The sequence below is a fragment of the Brachionichthys hirsutus genome, chromosome 5 (assembly GCF_040956055.1).
Source record: "Brachionichthys hirsutus isolate HB-005 chromosome 5, CSIRO-AGI_Bhir_v1, whole genome shotgun sequence".
NCBI lineage: Eukaryota > Metazoa > Chordata > Actinopteri > Lophiiformes > Brachionichthyidae > Brachionichthys > Brachionichthys hirsutus.
Window position 1 is genome coordinate 11,557,737 of NC_090901.1, and position 17,351 is coordinate 11,575,087.

At 47.7% G+C, this 17,351-nt stretch overlaps 1 protein-coding gene across 1 annotated transcript; it reads left to right on the top strand.

Moving 5' to 3' along the window:
- Nucleotides 1–5,366: 5,366 nt before the first annotated feature.
- Nucleotides 5,367–16,996, top strand: si:dkey-82f1.1 (DENN domain-containing protein 2A). The gene is made up of 19 exons (XM_068739008.1): nt 5,367–5,452; nt 7,469–8,488; nt 9,550–9,677; nt 10,772–10,884; nt 10,967–11,164; nt 11,248–11,335; nt 11,827–11,877; nt 11,963–12,150; nt 12,234–12,343; nt 12,826–12,895; nt 13,214–13,291; nt 13,419–13,559; nt 13,632–13,780; nt 14,896–15,073; nt 15,162–15,203; nt 15,291–15,396; nt 15,631–15,924; nt 16,215–16,301; nt 16,380–16,996. The coding sequence occupies exons 1-19, from the start codon at nt 5,367–5,369 to the stop codon at nt 16,409–16,411; spliced, it is 3,159 nt and encodes a 1,052-aa protein (XP_068595109.1). The 3' UTR covers nt 16,412–16,996.
- Nucleotides 16,997–17,351: the final 355 nt, after the last annotated feature.

Sequence of the window (17,351 nt, forward strand, 5' to 3'; positions counted from 1 at the left end):
GCAACTAGGAGTGAGCCGATTGCAATGTTCTGGCCGAACACCGATCACCAATCTTTAAAAAGCCTGATCTGCCAATTCTGATTCTGGCCGATACCAATTCAAAAAAAAAAATAACTCACAAAAGAAAAAGGCTAAAAAGAAATGACAAGGTTTGAAGTAGTTAATAAAATAACTATCTACAGGACAAACTAAGAAAACAACCTAAACCACCAATAAGGTGTCCTGAGTTTTAGCTTTTCTTTCTTATAGTGCAAAAAGAAAAAAATGCCCAAATGCAGCAGCTTTGTGATGATTTCAATGTAAAACTGTCAATGTAAAAGTAACTTGCAGCAGTTTACAGGACAAAAGTCATTTTCATAAGTGAACAGGTAATAACAAGAATTAACACGATACAGGTCATTGTTCTCACAGACTCATTGCAGTCACTTTCACATTAGTGGTAGCGGTAAAAGATGAATGAATGAATACATTTCCACTTGGCCAGTCCAGGATTAAAAAGACATTCTGCTCTGTTTCAGTCATGCACTTCTTCTCTACCTGTCTCATCAGGCCTCCAGGTGCAGCACCAAACTTCTATTTTTTAGAAAGGCTTAACACTTTGCAGACTGTAGCCCGTCCTTAACCTACAAGCAGTGCCATTTGCAGTCATTTTAATGTGGAATGGACGCCACAAACTCCAAAGGGAGAGACACTCCCTTTAAGAGCCTGTGGTTAAACTGCTCCGAGGAGGTCATCCGTAAACCCTGACAGGTGGAGCGAGGATCACGGCCTTCTATGCAAGGATTCTGCTGAGTTTGTCTGTCGTTTTCCTTCCATTTGTTGGCATCTTATGTTAGCCGGAGATGTCCCATTCATCAATGGAGCGCTGAAGGTCATGCTGTACAAGAGGGGAATTCTGCAATTGGTCGTTCTGAAAACCTTCGAATGATCAAAAACAAATCCACTCAAATGGCGAGAGAGAGTCTGGTGGTTCCTTTTGTCACACCATTCCTACGGTTTTGCATCATTTATCACATAACAGGACGTTCAGAGTTCCTTCGTCTAAAAACGGTAAACATTGCATTTTGGTTTCTGGATAACTCCCGACAGCACAAACGTTTACAGAAGCGCTCCAGAAAGTGATCTTTTGAAAATGCAACCTGCATAACGTGCAAAACGCCAACTCCTCTGTAAGCGATGACATCACAGGTCTGGCCTTTACTTCACGCAGTCACAGTTGCCGTCTGTCCGTGGTTCACAAACACAATCAAGACAATGACTGTTACGTGCATCTGTCTGTCTGTCCCCTGGTCGTGTCTGAGATCCATGATTTACATCCATAGCGGTTTCTCTGAGGCTCCGTTTCTAATTAAGGTTTGTTTGTTAATGTTTACACATTTTCCGAGGTAAGATTTTGGCCCATTCCTGCAGCTCTGGGCCATGTCCATCCTCTCCTAACAATGGGGGGACGGAAAAGGGGCAGGAGGACACGGTGCAGCAGGGCTTGAGGTACATCGGTGGGTTTTTGGGACAAGACATCGGGCAGCCGCTTAGCTTTTGTCGTCTCTTGGCTCGTTCCCAGAGTCCGTCACACAACACGGATCCCTGTTGTGTGACGGACGCTGGGTGTCAGATGCAGATAAATGTTCACGCATGAAGTCATCTTGTTTGGCTCTGGTCCCAAGTCTTGCTGTGAAATCAGTTTGGGAAAGCAGCAAGGCCCCCGAACAGGACGCATGGACACGAATAGAGGTATAGAAAAAGAGAGGAGACTGTCGAGCCCGGATAAAATCCCATTGTTCACTTGGCCGATCCCCCCCCCCCCCCATCCCTCCTTCACCACCTTCCTTTCCTACTTCTGCAGGAACCAAACTGTCAAAGTCCTGCAGGTCAAGGTAGAGTTGTGAAATCCCCGTACAGCTCAAGCCGAGCACTTTCACGCCAGATCTGGCAACCCTGCGACAAACTGGCCACAAATGCATAACAATCTCTGGTCCAGATTTGCAATCTGCGCTCCCCTCCTATCCTTTCACTCCCTCCTCCACCATGCTTTTGTCCCCACAACTTTAAAACTGAGTGGGATTGAAAGAGGGAATAAAAGAGTGAAGGACAGGGAGTAACGATACAGCTCGGTTTGCCAGAAGGAGCTCGCAGAATGTGCAGCGGTGCGTGAAATCGATTGCAGGCGAGGTTTTGGCGCACGCAGCGAGCCACATCTTGCATGGGACGGGGTCCTCGACTCGGCATGGGAGCGGAAAGAAAACGAAGAAAACGCATTTTCTTTTCTGTGCATAAATCAGGTTTTGAGCTCTCGTTCATCGTCCTCGGCTTCCCCCAGTTTTACGTGAAGCCTTTCTCCTAAGGAGGAAGGATGTTTGATGCTCTGCCTCTGCTTTAGTGACGTATTTTTTGGAACTCGGTGTCCTAATTCCTGTGAATGACTTTTTCCTTGTTAGGACATTTGCGGTTTAGCGCTGTCGCATGCACAGCAAGAAGGTGCCGGGTTCGAATCCTGCCTGTGCGGAGTTTGTATGTTCTCTCTGTGCTGCGTCAGTTTTCTCCGGAGTTCTCCGGAATTGTCCGTAGTGTGTTAAGTGTGTGCGTGAATGGTTATTTGTCTGTGTATATGTGTGTGTACACCTCCGCAATGTGCTTGGCGACACATTCGGGGTGTACCCCACCGCTCGCCCGTAGCAAGCTGGGATAGGCTCCAGCAACACCCATGACCCGCAAAGCGGAACAAGCGGAAGACAACGGATGGTTGCACCGTTTGAGGGGATAATCCTACTCGTGACAGCGAGACAGCGTGTTTTGGGTATTCCGTCTGCACGAACAACATTCCCCGTCGTGTGAATGCATTTTATACGAATCCGTCCATGGCCAGAAACATGGTGGAACCGATGCGTGAACTAAAGGAGTGTGTTGTGTTCACTGACCCTTTTACATGTAAGATGATGCAATATGCATTTAAAGGTTTGATCTGAAGGTAATTAAATAATCCAGATAAAACACCATCTGATTCTTCTCAAAATTGACAAGTAAATGTATTTGGATTTTAAACCGAGACGATTGTACCGTTGTTTCTGAACAATGCCACTTCCTCTGCTGCAGCGTCCACGGTCTGTCATGCCTCCAGGCGCCGAAGAGGGGGGCAGGTGGAGGTCTCCGGGGTCGCCGTTTCCTGTGATGTTTTCATTGGCCTCAGCAGATGGTGTCCCTCAGCCTTGCCATTGTTAGGGCGGCCATCTTGTTCTGTCTCTCAGGGTTCACCATAGCTGCCAGCAGCTGTGGGTGACAAACGCCTCCGTACCACCCACCACCCCCCCCAAAAAAAACACAACAACATTCAGTTTACTTGCTAACTGAAAGCTGTAAATGATGTCAGGGTTGAGAGTCCAGTTTGAGACGCCTTCGAGCACCAGGAAGCCAGAAAGGTGTGAAAATGCAAATGACCATTTAAGGCACTGGAATCTCCTCCTGCAGCCTAAAGGCCTCTGCCGCTTCGCTTTCACGGTGCAACACGACACATATTAGTCCTTACAACATCCACTTTCCCTCAGTGGGGTGCAACTCCGACCAAGAGAGTAGTTCAGCTGTAAAACTAGGAGGCGCTATACATTCTTCATGATCCTCCTTGCACGCCCGTCCTTCTGTGCCGGGTTTCTGTTCTTCATTTCTGTGTTGGGTTTTAAGCGCAGAATGAAGAATCAGGAGGGGGGGGCATGGTTGATGTTTTCCTTCAAGCATGTGACCTCTGCTCAGCTCACAGCTGAAAATAATTTGGGCCTTCAGGCCGGCGGCTGGCTGACGCAAACCCTCCTCCTCCTCTCTCTCTAGGGGGCAAAGCTTTGGGCTGATGGGGGGGCTAAAGCCAAGCCAATGGAGGGGAGGGTTCAGATGAGCTATGACCAAAACTGGAGGCAGGAAGATGACATATTGGACTTTCAGTCTAATTCCCAATGCGATAAAACCACTAGTTTATGCATGATTGTATTTTGTTTTCCTGCTGGAACGGCCAGTTTTATTCCAAAACACGAGACCCAGAGGACCCGTCGAGTCTGCTGAGCTATCGGGTTGCATTTATGCAATCTGCCAAAATGATGGCTTTTATTCTGGTTTGCCTCGCTGCCAGTTGGGAAAACAATTTGTGGAATTCGGCTAAGCCTCACATTCCCTACGTGGTTGGGGGGCTATGGAGAGGGAGGGGCGAGTCACAATTAGCTAATGCAGCTTTATTGGGAGAAGATGATTGGGAGGGGTGGGGTTGGAACAGGAAATGTTGAACAGCCTACAGAAGTACCCCCCCGACACACACACACACATGTGGTTGGCGTCACACAGGCACTTGCATCTATAAGTCGGTCTGTGGAATGGACGAGTGGATCTACGTAGGTGGGCTTTTATAGGAGGTTTCGATGCGAGTGGCAAATTCTGTGAATTTACTTCAGAGCAAATGTGTGAAGGCCTGCCAACAGGAGGTGCCCCCCCCCCCCCCCCCCCGACCTTCCCTCTGCTCTGACGTTCAAAACATCTGTGCCAAGCGAGGTCTGATGCCAGCCGACTGCCGGGCCAAGCCACGAGGAGCTCTGCTGCAGCAGCTCTGTTTCCACGGCGAATACGGACGGTCGTCCTCCAGCAGAGACTGACTCTGACAAACGGATTCCACGCCGGCTGGCCGTGGGCACGCTCACCTTCGGCAGTTTGTCTCTACAGCAAACTACAGAGGTTCTGAACTGCGAGAGACTCAGTTCTGTGTGGAAACAAACTGTGTGAACAGGACTTACTCCATCCGTTCTTTAAAGTACAAAGAGACACGATATCGAGCAGCCGCCTCCTCTGACCTCTGGCTGCCGGAGATATTTTCTTCATGTGTAGTTTTGTGTGTGTAAGTCTTCAACAAAAGTGGTCTCGATATGAAACAGAACTATGGTTCGGTTGATTTAAAGTCCAAAAGTATGTTTGGGTTTTTTTTTTAAACGGTTTTTTCTTTGGTTGAACGCTGCCATCTCCAATAAATGAAAGAAAAATGAAAGAGGAAATAAAAGGCAAGCAGTGAAACAGAAAACGGACCTTCGCTCGTACTTACAGGCACGACGGCGCAAAGGCCTTGGGATGACGGTAAACTGAGGAAGGATCACGAAGGCCAACAAGAAGAAGACGAAGGCTGCCTTTTGAAAAGTGAACCTAAATGAGAGGGAATTCCTAGTTTGGTTAGGATGTTCGGTGATGAACCACTAAAATGAGGAGCACTTGCTCTGGTTTCTCGATATTCCCTGAGGGCAGCGGCTCTGCCTCTGTCCTGACTCCCTCTGTATTCATATATTTATTTACTTCTATATCTTACCGTCAGATGCAGTCTGCTAACCGAGCCTGTGTGACTTCACAGGATGCCAGCTGCTAGCACCATGACCGGTGGGAGGGCCCTGCTGCTCTGTACAAACACTGACAACTGTATCTACCAATCAGTCGACGGGTAAGTGATCAGACAGAGTCCCAGGTGCAGTAGCAACGCGTGGCATTTTATTCACGCGTGGCTTTTCTGTAAAACATCATGCCCATTGTCGCTCAAAAGTGATTCTTCCAGGAGAGGCGATGGCTGAGAAAACAAATCCACGTTTCTCGCTGCTGCTGCTGCTCTCTGTTGGGCTCCTGACCCTCGGAGGAACAAGGTCAACCGTCACATAGCGGACGCCAAATGACGGACGCTGGCGTGTCAGGGCGACGCCTCTTTGTGGAATGCTATCTAGAGCTAAAGCTGGCCAAGTGTTTCTGTGCATTTTGAAAGCGTTCTGCCTTCACACAGAGACCCAGGCCGGGTACAGAAGGTTCTTATCATTTGCCAGGCCTTCAGGTGAAGCCCCAGCCTGACATCTGATGACCTGATGACCTGATGACCTGACGACCTGACGATCCTTTATCTTTTCTTGTTTGTTCAGATCCGTCTTTATGGTTTTCACCACAGTCACCACAATAGTGAGCGCTAGTGAGGCAGAGCTCAGCGGGGTCGGCCACCTGACATCTGGATACGGTTACCGCCCCCCCCGCTGATCCTCTCTCTGACCAGTCTGCACAGCCCCTACTGTCCTCTGCAATGGTCATTGCTGAAAGTAAATGTTCTTCAAGACTTGATACAGTTCTCTTTTCTCCTTAAAGGCTCTGCTTATGTTAAAATGGGGGAAATATTTGATCTCTTTCTTCCTCCATTGGGTCCACCCACTCCGCCCCCCCCCCCCCCCTATTCTATTTGACCTAGTTTCCCCCCTCTGGTGCTTCATGCCTCATAAACGCTGTTGTTTCAACAGACAAGGGCGTAATAAAACCCACAGCAATTTGGAAGATCATTATTCGGTTTCCTTGTTCGTTACGACATCAAATAGTTTTTTTTTTCTTGTCTTTAAAAGTCGAAGAGGAAACTTCAGAGTCAGTAAAGTGCCCTTGAGATTTCTGCTGGCTTGCATGTTGGTTTTCACATTCAGAAATGCCATCAGAAGTCGACCAACAACCATCCAACCTCAGTGGAGGTTGGATGGTTTGAGGAATGCTTTGAGTTTTGAGGGCTGGTAGCTGGAAAGGAAAGATGCCCCCACCCCACACACACACACACACACATTTCTGCATGCTTTCATCTCCTCTCCTGAAATAGCTGAGGGCAGCACCAAACTCTACACTTCGACCCCTAAACTCAAAGTTGACTCAGTCGTGATCCAGTAATCTAACTCTGAGGCGCCAAACAAACCTCCGAGTCGCCAAGATTTCTTGTTTATCCCTTAAAGTCGACGTTAATTATGGGCAGCTGCACGATTTGTTATTTACACTGAAGGCGGCAGCTATGAAAAAAATGACTTCACTCTTCATTTATCACTCTGTTCATCTGGATGATATCAGTTACGTCACCGTCTCGCGACAGACAGGCGAGCTTCCAGCCTGCTTGTTTTCTAAAATTCAAACTGGACAATTCCGTAGCAACACTTTTTTTTTTAATCCTGCATTTGTAGAGATCACTCTGCGCTCATTTAATGACGCTTCTACTACTACTGTACTTTCGCCTTGTCCCGTGAGGGGTCGCCGCAGCAAATCAATGTTCTCCACTTCCTTTGCATCGTCCTCCCCAACACCAGCCACTCTCACTTCCTCCCTCACTACGTCCATGTATCTTCTCCTGGGTCGACCTCTAGCCCTGTTCCTTGGCAGTTCTGAATCTGCATTATCTCAGCTACCTGTAGGTGGCAGTGTAACGTCTCTGCCCCTCTGACTGTGATCTGACACATACTACCCATAATATAATATACACACAATACCCACACGCTGATTTTATATCTCAGATCTGAATTATAGTGTAGGTCCAGTTACACATAGTTCTGGAACTTTGTGCGTTGTTCACGCCTTGACATTTTGACACCGTGCCTTCCGCACCTTTTGGAGAATTGACCATTGTTGCTTGTTTTCTGTCTACTAAAGTTATCTTTGTGTTTTTTTTTTCCATTTCTAGGCTCCAGTGCTGTGGCTTGAAGGTCAGGGAGGCACCATCATCTGTGGTGCCCCAGCAGGTGTGCGGGTCACCAGTGGACGGAAACAGGAAGGACACTGCTGTGTCCCCCCTACTTTGCTTCAGCGACAGCTCGGGTCCTCCTCACGCCATGCTGGCCCACAGAAGAGCTTCTACCGCCACCGACCCTCAGACCGCCAACATGGAGAATGGGCTGTGTGGCAAGCTGAACCACAACAAAAGCCCGACAGGGGTTAAGTCGGCCAGCATCCGTGATAAGATCTCCCAATGGGAGGGCAAAAAGGAGCCCGCCTCCCTCACCTCGACAGGAACGTGTCCACTGAGCACGACCCAGAAGGAAGTGGAGATGGTGAGGAAAAAGGAATCTAAAGCTTCAGAGGTAGAACGGACAGACAGCAAGAGGTTTGTCAGCTGGGACAGACAGGACTCAGGGAAGGAGAATATAGGAAAGCTGGGCGACTCCAGGCCTAAATCTCCACAAGGCCCAACAAACAAGGACAGAGAAGAAATCCTCGAGCGGGGAGTTCGATCTTCCAAGGCAGCAGAGCAGCCCCAAGAGAAGAAAAATGTTTTAACTCATGTTAAGAAACTGGAGAAGGCAACAAAGGGGGTTCCTGACAGACCTTCACTGGCATTTCCAGGAAATTATTTCTGTCTTCCATCAAAGGAGGAGCTGGAGGAAACAGACAAGAGGCCCAACGAGCCCATCTTTGGGAGCTTTGATCTGGCACGGCCCGTTGGGTCACGGAGGAGGAGGGAAGGGGATCCAGAGAATGTGTATAGTGAGCCAGGCGCGCCATCAATAAACCCCCTACCAAAACCTCAGAGAACCTTCCAGCACCACACACCTCCCACTACCCCAGCTTCAGGGCCTGCCTTTGGTAAGGGGAGGAGGAATTTACCACCTTTGCCCTCCATTCCTCCTCCACCTTTACCCACATGCCCACCTCCTGGAGTTTGCAGGAGACCCTGGGCTGACAGATCCCGGGACAGGAGCAACAGGTAAGAGAATTAGAAAGCAAATAATCGAGGAACTTGGCGTTTGGGAGTCCTCCAAGCTGGTTGGTGGTTGACGTGGTCCCGACCTCATGGACCCTTGGATCCACCATTTTATCCATTTATCCTTTGCTTTTAAGTTAGATTGAATTCTGGCTGCGAGCACCGCAACAAAGATTCACCGCATCATCATGTTTGACATGCTGGCAGGCAAACATGTGGTCACCGGAGCCAAACAGCGAGTTCAGCTAATAGTGATTCAATTCAGGAGGCCTCTAATGTTAGCTATTTGTCTTCATGGAAACATGAATGTTGGTCTAAATATACAGTCCAGCGTCTTCGGCTCCCTCGACCAGCAACTGAACGCTGAGCTGAACATCTCCTCATCTGCTGCAAATCAGGACCACTGACATCATCCAGTTCTCCTGAATAGCCCTGAGAATGAGCTCATTGGTAGGGTATGAGGAATGCAGGCACACACAAACTCCGCTCGGGCCCACTTTCCAAAGTGTGAGGAGGCATGCGTTGAGTCAAGGAAGGTTTTTTTCTTTCTTTTTTTCAAGAATTGATGGTAAAAATTAAAAGCGTGTCTTCTTGTGGATCCGATCCAGAAGACTGACGGGTAGAATCAAACGAGCAAGGCTCTGCAGGCTGAATGACATCCATCTATTGTTGAATTGGCGGTCTGAGTTCTCGCTTGGAGCTTGGCTGGTTCCTGCTACATTCCAGGCCATATGTGGACCATATGCGCTGCTCGAGTCTGCTGCTGCGTCAAGTCGTTTGTTCGGTGGGCTTCTCTCTCAGCGAGTGTCCTCTGTAGGGAGCGTTTTCTGTGCGAACAAATCCACCGAGTTTTTCCAGCGCACATGGCTCAAAACTCCTCCAAACATTTTAATAAGCAGTTCCACAAATGTTTGTGTGTGCGCCTCATGCTGCTGGTTTCTAATTACCGGCAGGGACGGCCAGACACACAGCAGCATCGCATTTCCTGCATCGCCTTTCATAAAGCATCCGCCTGAGGTGAACTCACCCGCCGTGCTAAATGTCTGTGACTCTCTGTCCACCAGGAAGTCGTATGAGTTTGAGGATGTGCTCCAGTCGTCCACCGGCAGCTGCAGGGTGGACTGGTACGCCCAGTCCAGACTGGGTCTAACGCGCACTTTATCCGAGGAGAACGTCTACGAGGACATCATAGGTAAAAGCATCAGACTTTTATTTTTGATTAATCAGCCGTAATCCTCCATAAAACCACACGACAGCGTGTGTTTAGCTGCAAAAACCTTGCTAAATCTTGTCTGTTGTCCTTGTTTCTGCACCGCATGGCCTTCCAGTTTCATTTCATATCGGTGCGAGTCACAGAGGGGTGACGAGCCTGTTTTTTCTGCTCCAGTTTTCATTTCGAGCCGGGCTGCTTCACTTTTATTAAAGATCACACACGGAATGCTGACCTGCCTCCCAGCCTCATTGTCTGCCGTGTTATGCCAACCCCACCTAGAGCCTGTTTAATTTCATGTCATACAACAGTGGCATTGTGTGAGGTCGTAGCCGGGGCTGGCTGCAGTGATGATCAGTGCAGTGTGTGTGTGTGTGTGTGTGTGTGTGTGTGTGGGAGGGGGTTGCTTATATGGCTTGGCGCCACAGCGCGCTGCTGGCTATCGCTTCAATGCATCTTTGGTCTTCCTATCAGAGGCTGGGGTGTCGTGACGGATGCATGCTAGCATTAAATTGAGTTTGAATCTATTTGAGTGATGCAGCAGCTTCACGTTGCTCCTTCCATGCGGGAGTGTTATTCTTTTAAACACTCAGACGTGATTCACCGTCATGGGCAAATTAACTCTGACTCATCTTCTCAAAAGCAGCCCCGAGAGGCAGAGACGTCGATGCCGTGGACGGTGATGAACTGATATGGCCTCCACACACACACACACACACACACACATGCCTGATGGTGTTTTAAGACTTAGAGGAGAGCAAATGTCTTCACTACATACGCTCAAGAGTTCAGGGCGACATTCTCATCTCCCAGGAATGTGAAAAACAGAACGCCGATCTCTTGTTTTCCTCGGAGGGAAGCCGAACGGCCGTCTTTATCCACCGACAGATCACATCTGGTGGATGGATTGATGGCGCATGGGCGAGATGAAGAGAGGTAGAGGAGCAGGCTTTGAAAAATGAAAGTTTCAACTAGTTTACTAGATGGGCGGATCAAGGGGTGGGGCCAGAGGGGCAGCTGAAATGTGATTGGCCCTTGAAGTGCACCTCAAAGATGTCTATCTTTTCACTGGACAGATCCTCCATCCAAGGAGAACCCCTACGAAGACATAGAGCTGGAGAGAAGCTGCTTGGGAAGCAAATGCATCTCACCTGCCTCCTCATCTCCTGTCCTGGACACGCCTACTAAGGTATGTGAAGGCTGTTCACTTTTGGGTGAACGTTTGGTCTAAAGAAAGTGAGTAGAATGATATTCTGCGTGTCCCTCCCCAGCTCTCCACCAAGCCTGGCTTCTTCAGGCAAACTGCAGAACGGCGAAGCTTCAAGGTGCTGGAACTCCGTAAGACCACCAGGGACACCAGGGTCTCATCTCCCTCCCGCATCAGCCCCCCATCCACACCCAGCAGCCCCGATGACACCCCCTGCCTCTCCGGGGACCCATGCAATCGTAGACGGAGGAAAATCCCAAAGGTACCCCCCCGAGGAGCAGCAGTGACAATGGCAGATCTTGTTTATTTGGCTTAACGATTGTTCTTACTTTGTGCCTCCTGCAGATGGTGCTAAAGATCAACGGCATGTTCGAGGCTCGCAGAGGAAAGAAACGCGTGAAGAGGATGCCGGCCGAGTCCAGCTCAGGGAGAGGTGAGGATTGATAGACTTACAATGATTTTATGGTGTAACCAACACTGAATTCCGTCTGTCATCAATACTAGAGCTTATATTGCCACCAATGTCAGATTCCATGTGCGTCTGTTTAGCTCCACCCAGCCACTAAGGTTTATGTACATTTCTTAAATGCTGTATGAAACAAAGAAAAACACTGAAAAAAGTTTTGTTTAAAACTTTATTATTCCTTTTTCTTGGTTGATATTCTATTCCTCTTCCAAATTATGTTACAATGCACCCAGCAGGGGGCGGGGCAATACCGCCTTCATCCTTTCAAATGTGTTGAGAAATACCCGTTCGTATTTCTTGTCTTAGTTTCATGAAGCTCTGTTTTTGTGCGTTCGAGACCGGGTTTGAACGTCTCTGGAATGAAAGCAATGGCAGCCAATGTGTTTTGAGTTTCCTGTGATTGCGTTCGGCCTCCTCCTCATCCTCTGCTTTCACTCTTTCGTCTTTTCGATTTACAGTGACGGATGAAAACAGCGAATCAGAAAGCGACACAGAGGAGAAAATGAAAGGTGACGGCATCACGCTGACCCTTCCGTCGTTCGTACGTGCATACATGTCATAGATGCATTCCCGTGACGTGTGTTTGTGTCCCAGCTCACAGCCAGCGGCTGGTGTCGGTCCAGTCCATGCTGAGGTACATGGGGCGGTACCGGACCTTGGAGCGGGATCTGATGGACCTGCAGGAGAGGAAACTCTTTGAGTATTTCATAGTTGTTGCGCTCCACAAGACCAAAGCTGGAGTTCCGTACTTGCCAGAGGTCACGCAGCAGTTCCCGCTCAAGGTTTCCAATCCCTTAGAGATCCAATCGGAAGTCTCTCGGTGTTAAATGCATTTATTAAATCTTTATCCTTGTCTGTCCTTCAGCTCGAGAGGAGCTTTAAGTTCATGCGCGAGACTGAAGATCAGCTGAAGGTCATCCCGCAGTTTTGCTTCCCTGATGCCAAAGACTGGGCGCCTGTCGACAACTTCCCCAGGTCAGTCCACGTCTCATGCTAAAATAAAAGTGAAACAAAGCAGGGATTTCCCAGCAGAGTAGCTCAGCTGCTTTCCCGCTTACGACCTTGAGTCCCGTAAAGATCTTTCTTTGGGGATGAGGCCCCGGCAGTGACTCATGATTGCAAGGTCCTTAACATCCATCTTAATACCTCCTAGCTTAGCCTCTCAATGCCTTCATTAAATTTATTTTGAAGTTACTATTTTATTTTATATTCTGTTGCATTCTTATTTTAGATATGTTATTTTTGATATGTGTTGTACGGTGTCCTTGAGTGCCGAGAAAGGCGCCTTTTAAATAGAATGTATTGTATTATTCATTGTTCTGAGAAGTGATGATGTGTGTCCTGATGGTCATGGCTAATGATTACCCCGAGGTAAATGTTCAGCCACACCTTCCTTCGGTCCAGTTCAGTCCAGAGAGGAGTTCTAAATGTGTGAATGATGTTTTTCTCTCCTCCAGTGAGACGTTCTCGTTTGTCCTGACCGGCGAGGATGGAAGCAGGAGGTTCGGCTACTGTCGGCGGTTGCTGGTACAGTGCGACACACTGACACAGGATCAGCAGCAACAGATTACGCAGAGAGGGATTCATAATCTTAATCATTCTGAAGTTATTACTCTGAGAAAGAGTCTCAACGTTTAGACAAACTAACTGCACATTCTGTGGAGTTTATTTGTAGGTACTAAGTCGTTTCTCTGGCAAGATTTCCCTCTTTAATTCTTTCTTCTGCTGTTTTTTATTTTATTGGCACCGTCTGGCTCTAATTATTTCATACATTTATTGAATTTGGCTGATGAATCCTGTACTTGTACTCGGGTCAGCTGTCTTGTGACTTCCTTCTGTTCTCAGCCCAGCGGTAAAGGAAGAAGGCTGCCGGAGGTCTACTGCATCGTCAGCCGCCTGGGCTGCTTTGACCTTTTCTCCAAGGTCGATACCACTAACAGCACAAAGTTAAAATACACATGATGCTTGCTTGTTTTTTATTTTTGTTGTTTCCTGACCGACTGTGGGATCGTATCAACGCTCGACACCTCCTTCTTCTCGTGTTTTCTAGATCCTGGATGAGGTGGAGAAGAGGAGGGCCATCTCTCCTGCTCTGGTGCAGCCTTTTATGAGAGGCATCATGGAAGCTCCTTTTCCTGCTCCAGGACGAACCATCACTGTGAAAAACTTCCTTCCCGGCTCTGGGACAGAGGTGAGACAATGGGCGTTTGTAAAATCCAAAAGACTGTCGTATTTAGAAATAATCGGAGTATTGTGCTTCCAGGTGATTGAGCTCTGCAGGCCGTCAGATTCCCGTCTGGAACACGTCGACTTTGAATGTCTCTTCTCCTCCCTGAGTCTTCGTCTCCTTCTCCGGGTGTTCGCCTCTCTTCTCCTGGAGCGGAGAGTCATCTTCACCGCTGACAAGCTCAGGTCGGTCGGTCCACGTTTCCTTCACTTTGCTCAACGTAACAAATGTTTTCCGGTGGGGGGAGGGGTTCTGCTGCTGGATGGAGGGAGGGGGGTGTTGCCTTGGAAGGATGCCTGAAGGCAGGAGACGACCTTGGTGCCCCCGCGATGTCTTTGCACCCACACAGCGCACGCAGCAGCAGAAGAAGGTGCTGCTGGTTTAGTACCACCTTTGCCGCGGTTCCAAGCAGACTGAGGTCACATGACACACGAGAGATCACTGATTGGTCAGAGAGATTCAATGGCGCTCTTGCTTGCTCTCAAGTCTTTGTGCTCTAAACTCTAAATATGAACATTTAGAGTTTTTAAGGTCTGAACAAGATTTGATTGGGAAAAACATTTTCCGATTATCCTTGTTTTGGCACCTTTATGGCTCCTGATCCAGAAAATCCCAGAGGTACCATTTATTTAGTGCAGCGTGTGTTTGTGGTGCGTTCACATGCTCCTCAGATGTTTCCTGACTTGTGCAGCTGTTCATTAACTAATCTAGGCCACTCAACGTGGACGGAAACTAATAGTAAACATGTTATAGAATCCACGTGATCAAAAAAACATGTTAATATTTAATAAAAAGATTCGAATCTTCAACCAAATGTTTATTTCATCCGTCATGTTTCTGCATCTGTTACATCAAAGTTGGCAAAATGTTCAACTTTCCAAGATTTTATTCCAATATAGGGCGGCGTCCATCTGAATTTTTCCATCTTAGGAAGTCATTTTTCTGTGTTTTTGAATTTATTTATTTTATTTTCCTCCTTTCCTAGTTTTCCATGTTCCTCGCTGGCGTCTTCTTTCTTCTTTCTATGCTTCTCTTGTGTAATTTTCTTGACCTTCCTGTTATTAAAACCTTTAATAATAGACTACGATGGCAGCCAGTGGAATTATTCCCAACAGTCGATTCAACTACACCTTTTTATTTTGGAAATTGCTTCTACAATTCGTGTAAAATTGAGAATGATGTTGAAAAATGCATAATCCGGAACAAGTTCCGGTATCTGTGCTGTTATGTGGATCCAGAGCAGAATCTCGAGGGTTCTGCTATCTATAAGCTCTTAACCGATGTCTCTGTCTTTGGGCAGCACGCTGTCTCAGTGCTGCCATGCGGTCGTCGCTCTGCTCTACCCCTTCACCTGGCAGCACACCTACATCCCTGTTCTCCCCCCCTCCATGCTGGACATCGTCTGCACCCCAACCCCCTTTATCGTCGGCCTCCTCTCCAGCTCCCTGCCTCGACTCAAAGACCTGCCCATAGAAGAAGTGAGATGAGTTTCAGATGTTTTGTTTCATCGTCCTTGAACAATCGCCAACAGGACATGACATCACTGTCTCTGCTCCTCCCCCCTAGGTCCTGGTGGTCGACCTTGGCAACAGTCGGTGCCTCCGTCAGGTAGGAAATCTGCGACTCTGTTCACGTCGAGACTCTGCCAGTCCGGCCAGGTGGGCTGCATTTACATCCGTGTCTCTGCCTCCACAGCTGGATGATGAAGACTCCATTCTTCCTCACAAGCTGCAGGCGGCTCTGGAACACGTGCTGGACAAGAGGAAGGAGTTGGCCTGTGACAAAGGCGATCTGCCCAATGGTGATTCCACAGTTTGATCTGTCCTGTATGTTACAGGGCTTCATTTCCAGGACCCCTTCATGACTATAGGATAAATAAAAACTGACTGTTTAAAAGTCACCCGACTTTTTAGATACATTAAAATATACTTCAGAGTGGCTTTTGGATACTGCGTGGGTTTGATTAATGTCCTGATGATTTAACTTCCCTATTTTGTTTCTCACCCCGCTCCTCCTCTTCTGCACCTCCACCCAGACTCTTCCTCCCTCAGCACCGTGGTGTCGGAGGCCTTTGTGCGTTTCTTTGTGGAGATGGTGGGTCACTACTCCCTGTTCTTGGGAGGAGCAGATCGGGAGGATGAGTCTGTCCCCTCCCCCGTCTCGCCAAACCCCTCCTCCTCTTCCTCCTCCTCCTCGTCCTTTCAGCGTGAAGCCTTTCGCAAAGCGGTCACATCCAAGAGCTTGAGGAGATTTCTGGAGGTGTTCATGGAGACGCAGATGTTCGCCGGCTTCGTCCAGGAGAGGGATCAACGGCGGCAGGGCCTACGAGGTGCCGGCTGGGCGTCAGGCCGTTTGTAGCTGTTAAATTAGAAAATCAAATGTTAGTTTAAAGGGTTCAGTGGCTACCTGAAGGAAACCTGACACAAATTCATATTTGTTCCAAAGGAATCTGTAAAAATATTACTGTTTTTCAGTCAGCAGTTGAGTTTAGTTTACTTTTTTGGGGAGATTAAAATATACATTTTGCTGCTTTCATTATACAGAATTTTTATTTAGACTCTAAAACTGCTCAAAAAATAGAATTCAGCCTGAAACTTTTTAACTGTCTTTCATTCCCAGGTCTGTTTGAGGTGAGAGCTCAAGAATATCTGGACTCGCTGCCCGGGAGTGAACAACGAGGAGTTAACAAGTTCCTCAAGGGTCTCGGTGAGGCTTCCTCCAGCTTTCAGTACAAATCACTTTCATATTCCCTTGAATGTGACTGCCATTCTGTTTTCTCTTCAGGAAGCAAGATGAAATTCCTCTCCAAGAAATAATGCTCGGAGTAAGGGTGTCTTCTGTGCACGTGACGGGAAAACAGGAGAGGAAGATGGTGCTCCCTGGACGTGGAGAAGGAGGAGACACTTGAAGTAACGTGAATGTTCTGAGGACATGATGGGCACTGGGAGGAGCTCATCTCCCAGTTCTATTGCCCAGTCATTCCCTTTGTGTTGTCGAGGGGTTTGCTCATCCTGGACCGAAACTCTTCCAACACGATAAAATCCCGTCTAACAGCGTCCAGTTGGACGTTTCACTGACTCATGAACCTCTAAAGACCGACTGCCATTGAAGGCATCGGGTTTTTTGTTTTTACAATTATTTTCTGTACATTCCAAGTATTTTCTATAGAAGTTTTTATAATTCCAATAGTACAACCTCTTTAGCAGGAGACTTTTCACTTAATTTATATTCTTTCTAGACAATCTTAATCTGTTCCTGCCTTCCTTCAGATTGAGTAAATCTCCTGTAGTTTGTAAAAAGCTTTATTTAACAGACTGCTTGGAGAACACTTTTGGGTTGTTGCATACATGTACCTCTGTTTTAAAAGAACGGTTCACTCCTCAATAAAGATTCAGTTTTATCTACCCACCTCCAGATAGAAGGTTTTTGAGTGCGTAAAACGTTTTTCTCAACAGCAGAAGAAGACGGACCATCATCATCATCATCATCCACTGACCTACAGGTGTTTGGCATTCATAGAAAGTCTACTTCCTAAAAATATTTTCATCAGGCAGAAGTCATGTGAGAGAGAAGCGGGTCGACAGACGCTTCTACAGCATCATTGGAAAATGAAGGCAGATTCCTCTAACAACTGTGCTTCATTTTGAAACATGAGAAATGTCATTATCATTTCAAGCCACTGGTGGACTGAACCAGTAATTCCTGAATCCGTGTTAAAAACTCATGACGGTCGCGGCATGTGCATACTCTCTGGCG

What these genes read in the sequence shown, in the direction of transcription:
- si:dkey-82f1.1 (XM_068739008.1), top strand. Translation starts at nt 5,367, where the DNA reads ATGCCAGCTGCTAGCACCATGACCGGTGGGAGGGCCCTGCTGCTCTGT. An exon ending in TTCCCGGCTCTGGGACAGAG is followed by an intron (nt 13,560 to 13,631) that starts GTGAGACAATGG and finishes TTGTGCTTCCAG; the next exon opens with GTGATTGAGCTCTGCAGGCC. An exon ending in ACGGCGGCAGGGCCTACGAG is followed by an intron (nt 15,925 to 16,214) that starts GTGCCGGCTGGG and finishes TTTCATTCCCAG; the next exon opens with GTCTGTTTGAGGTGAGAGCT.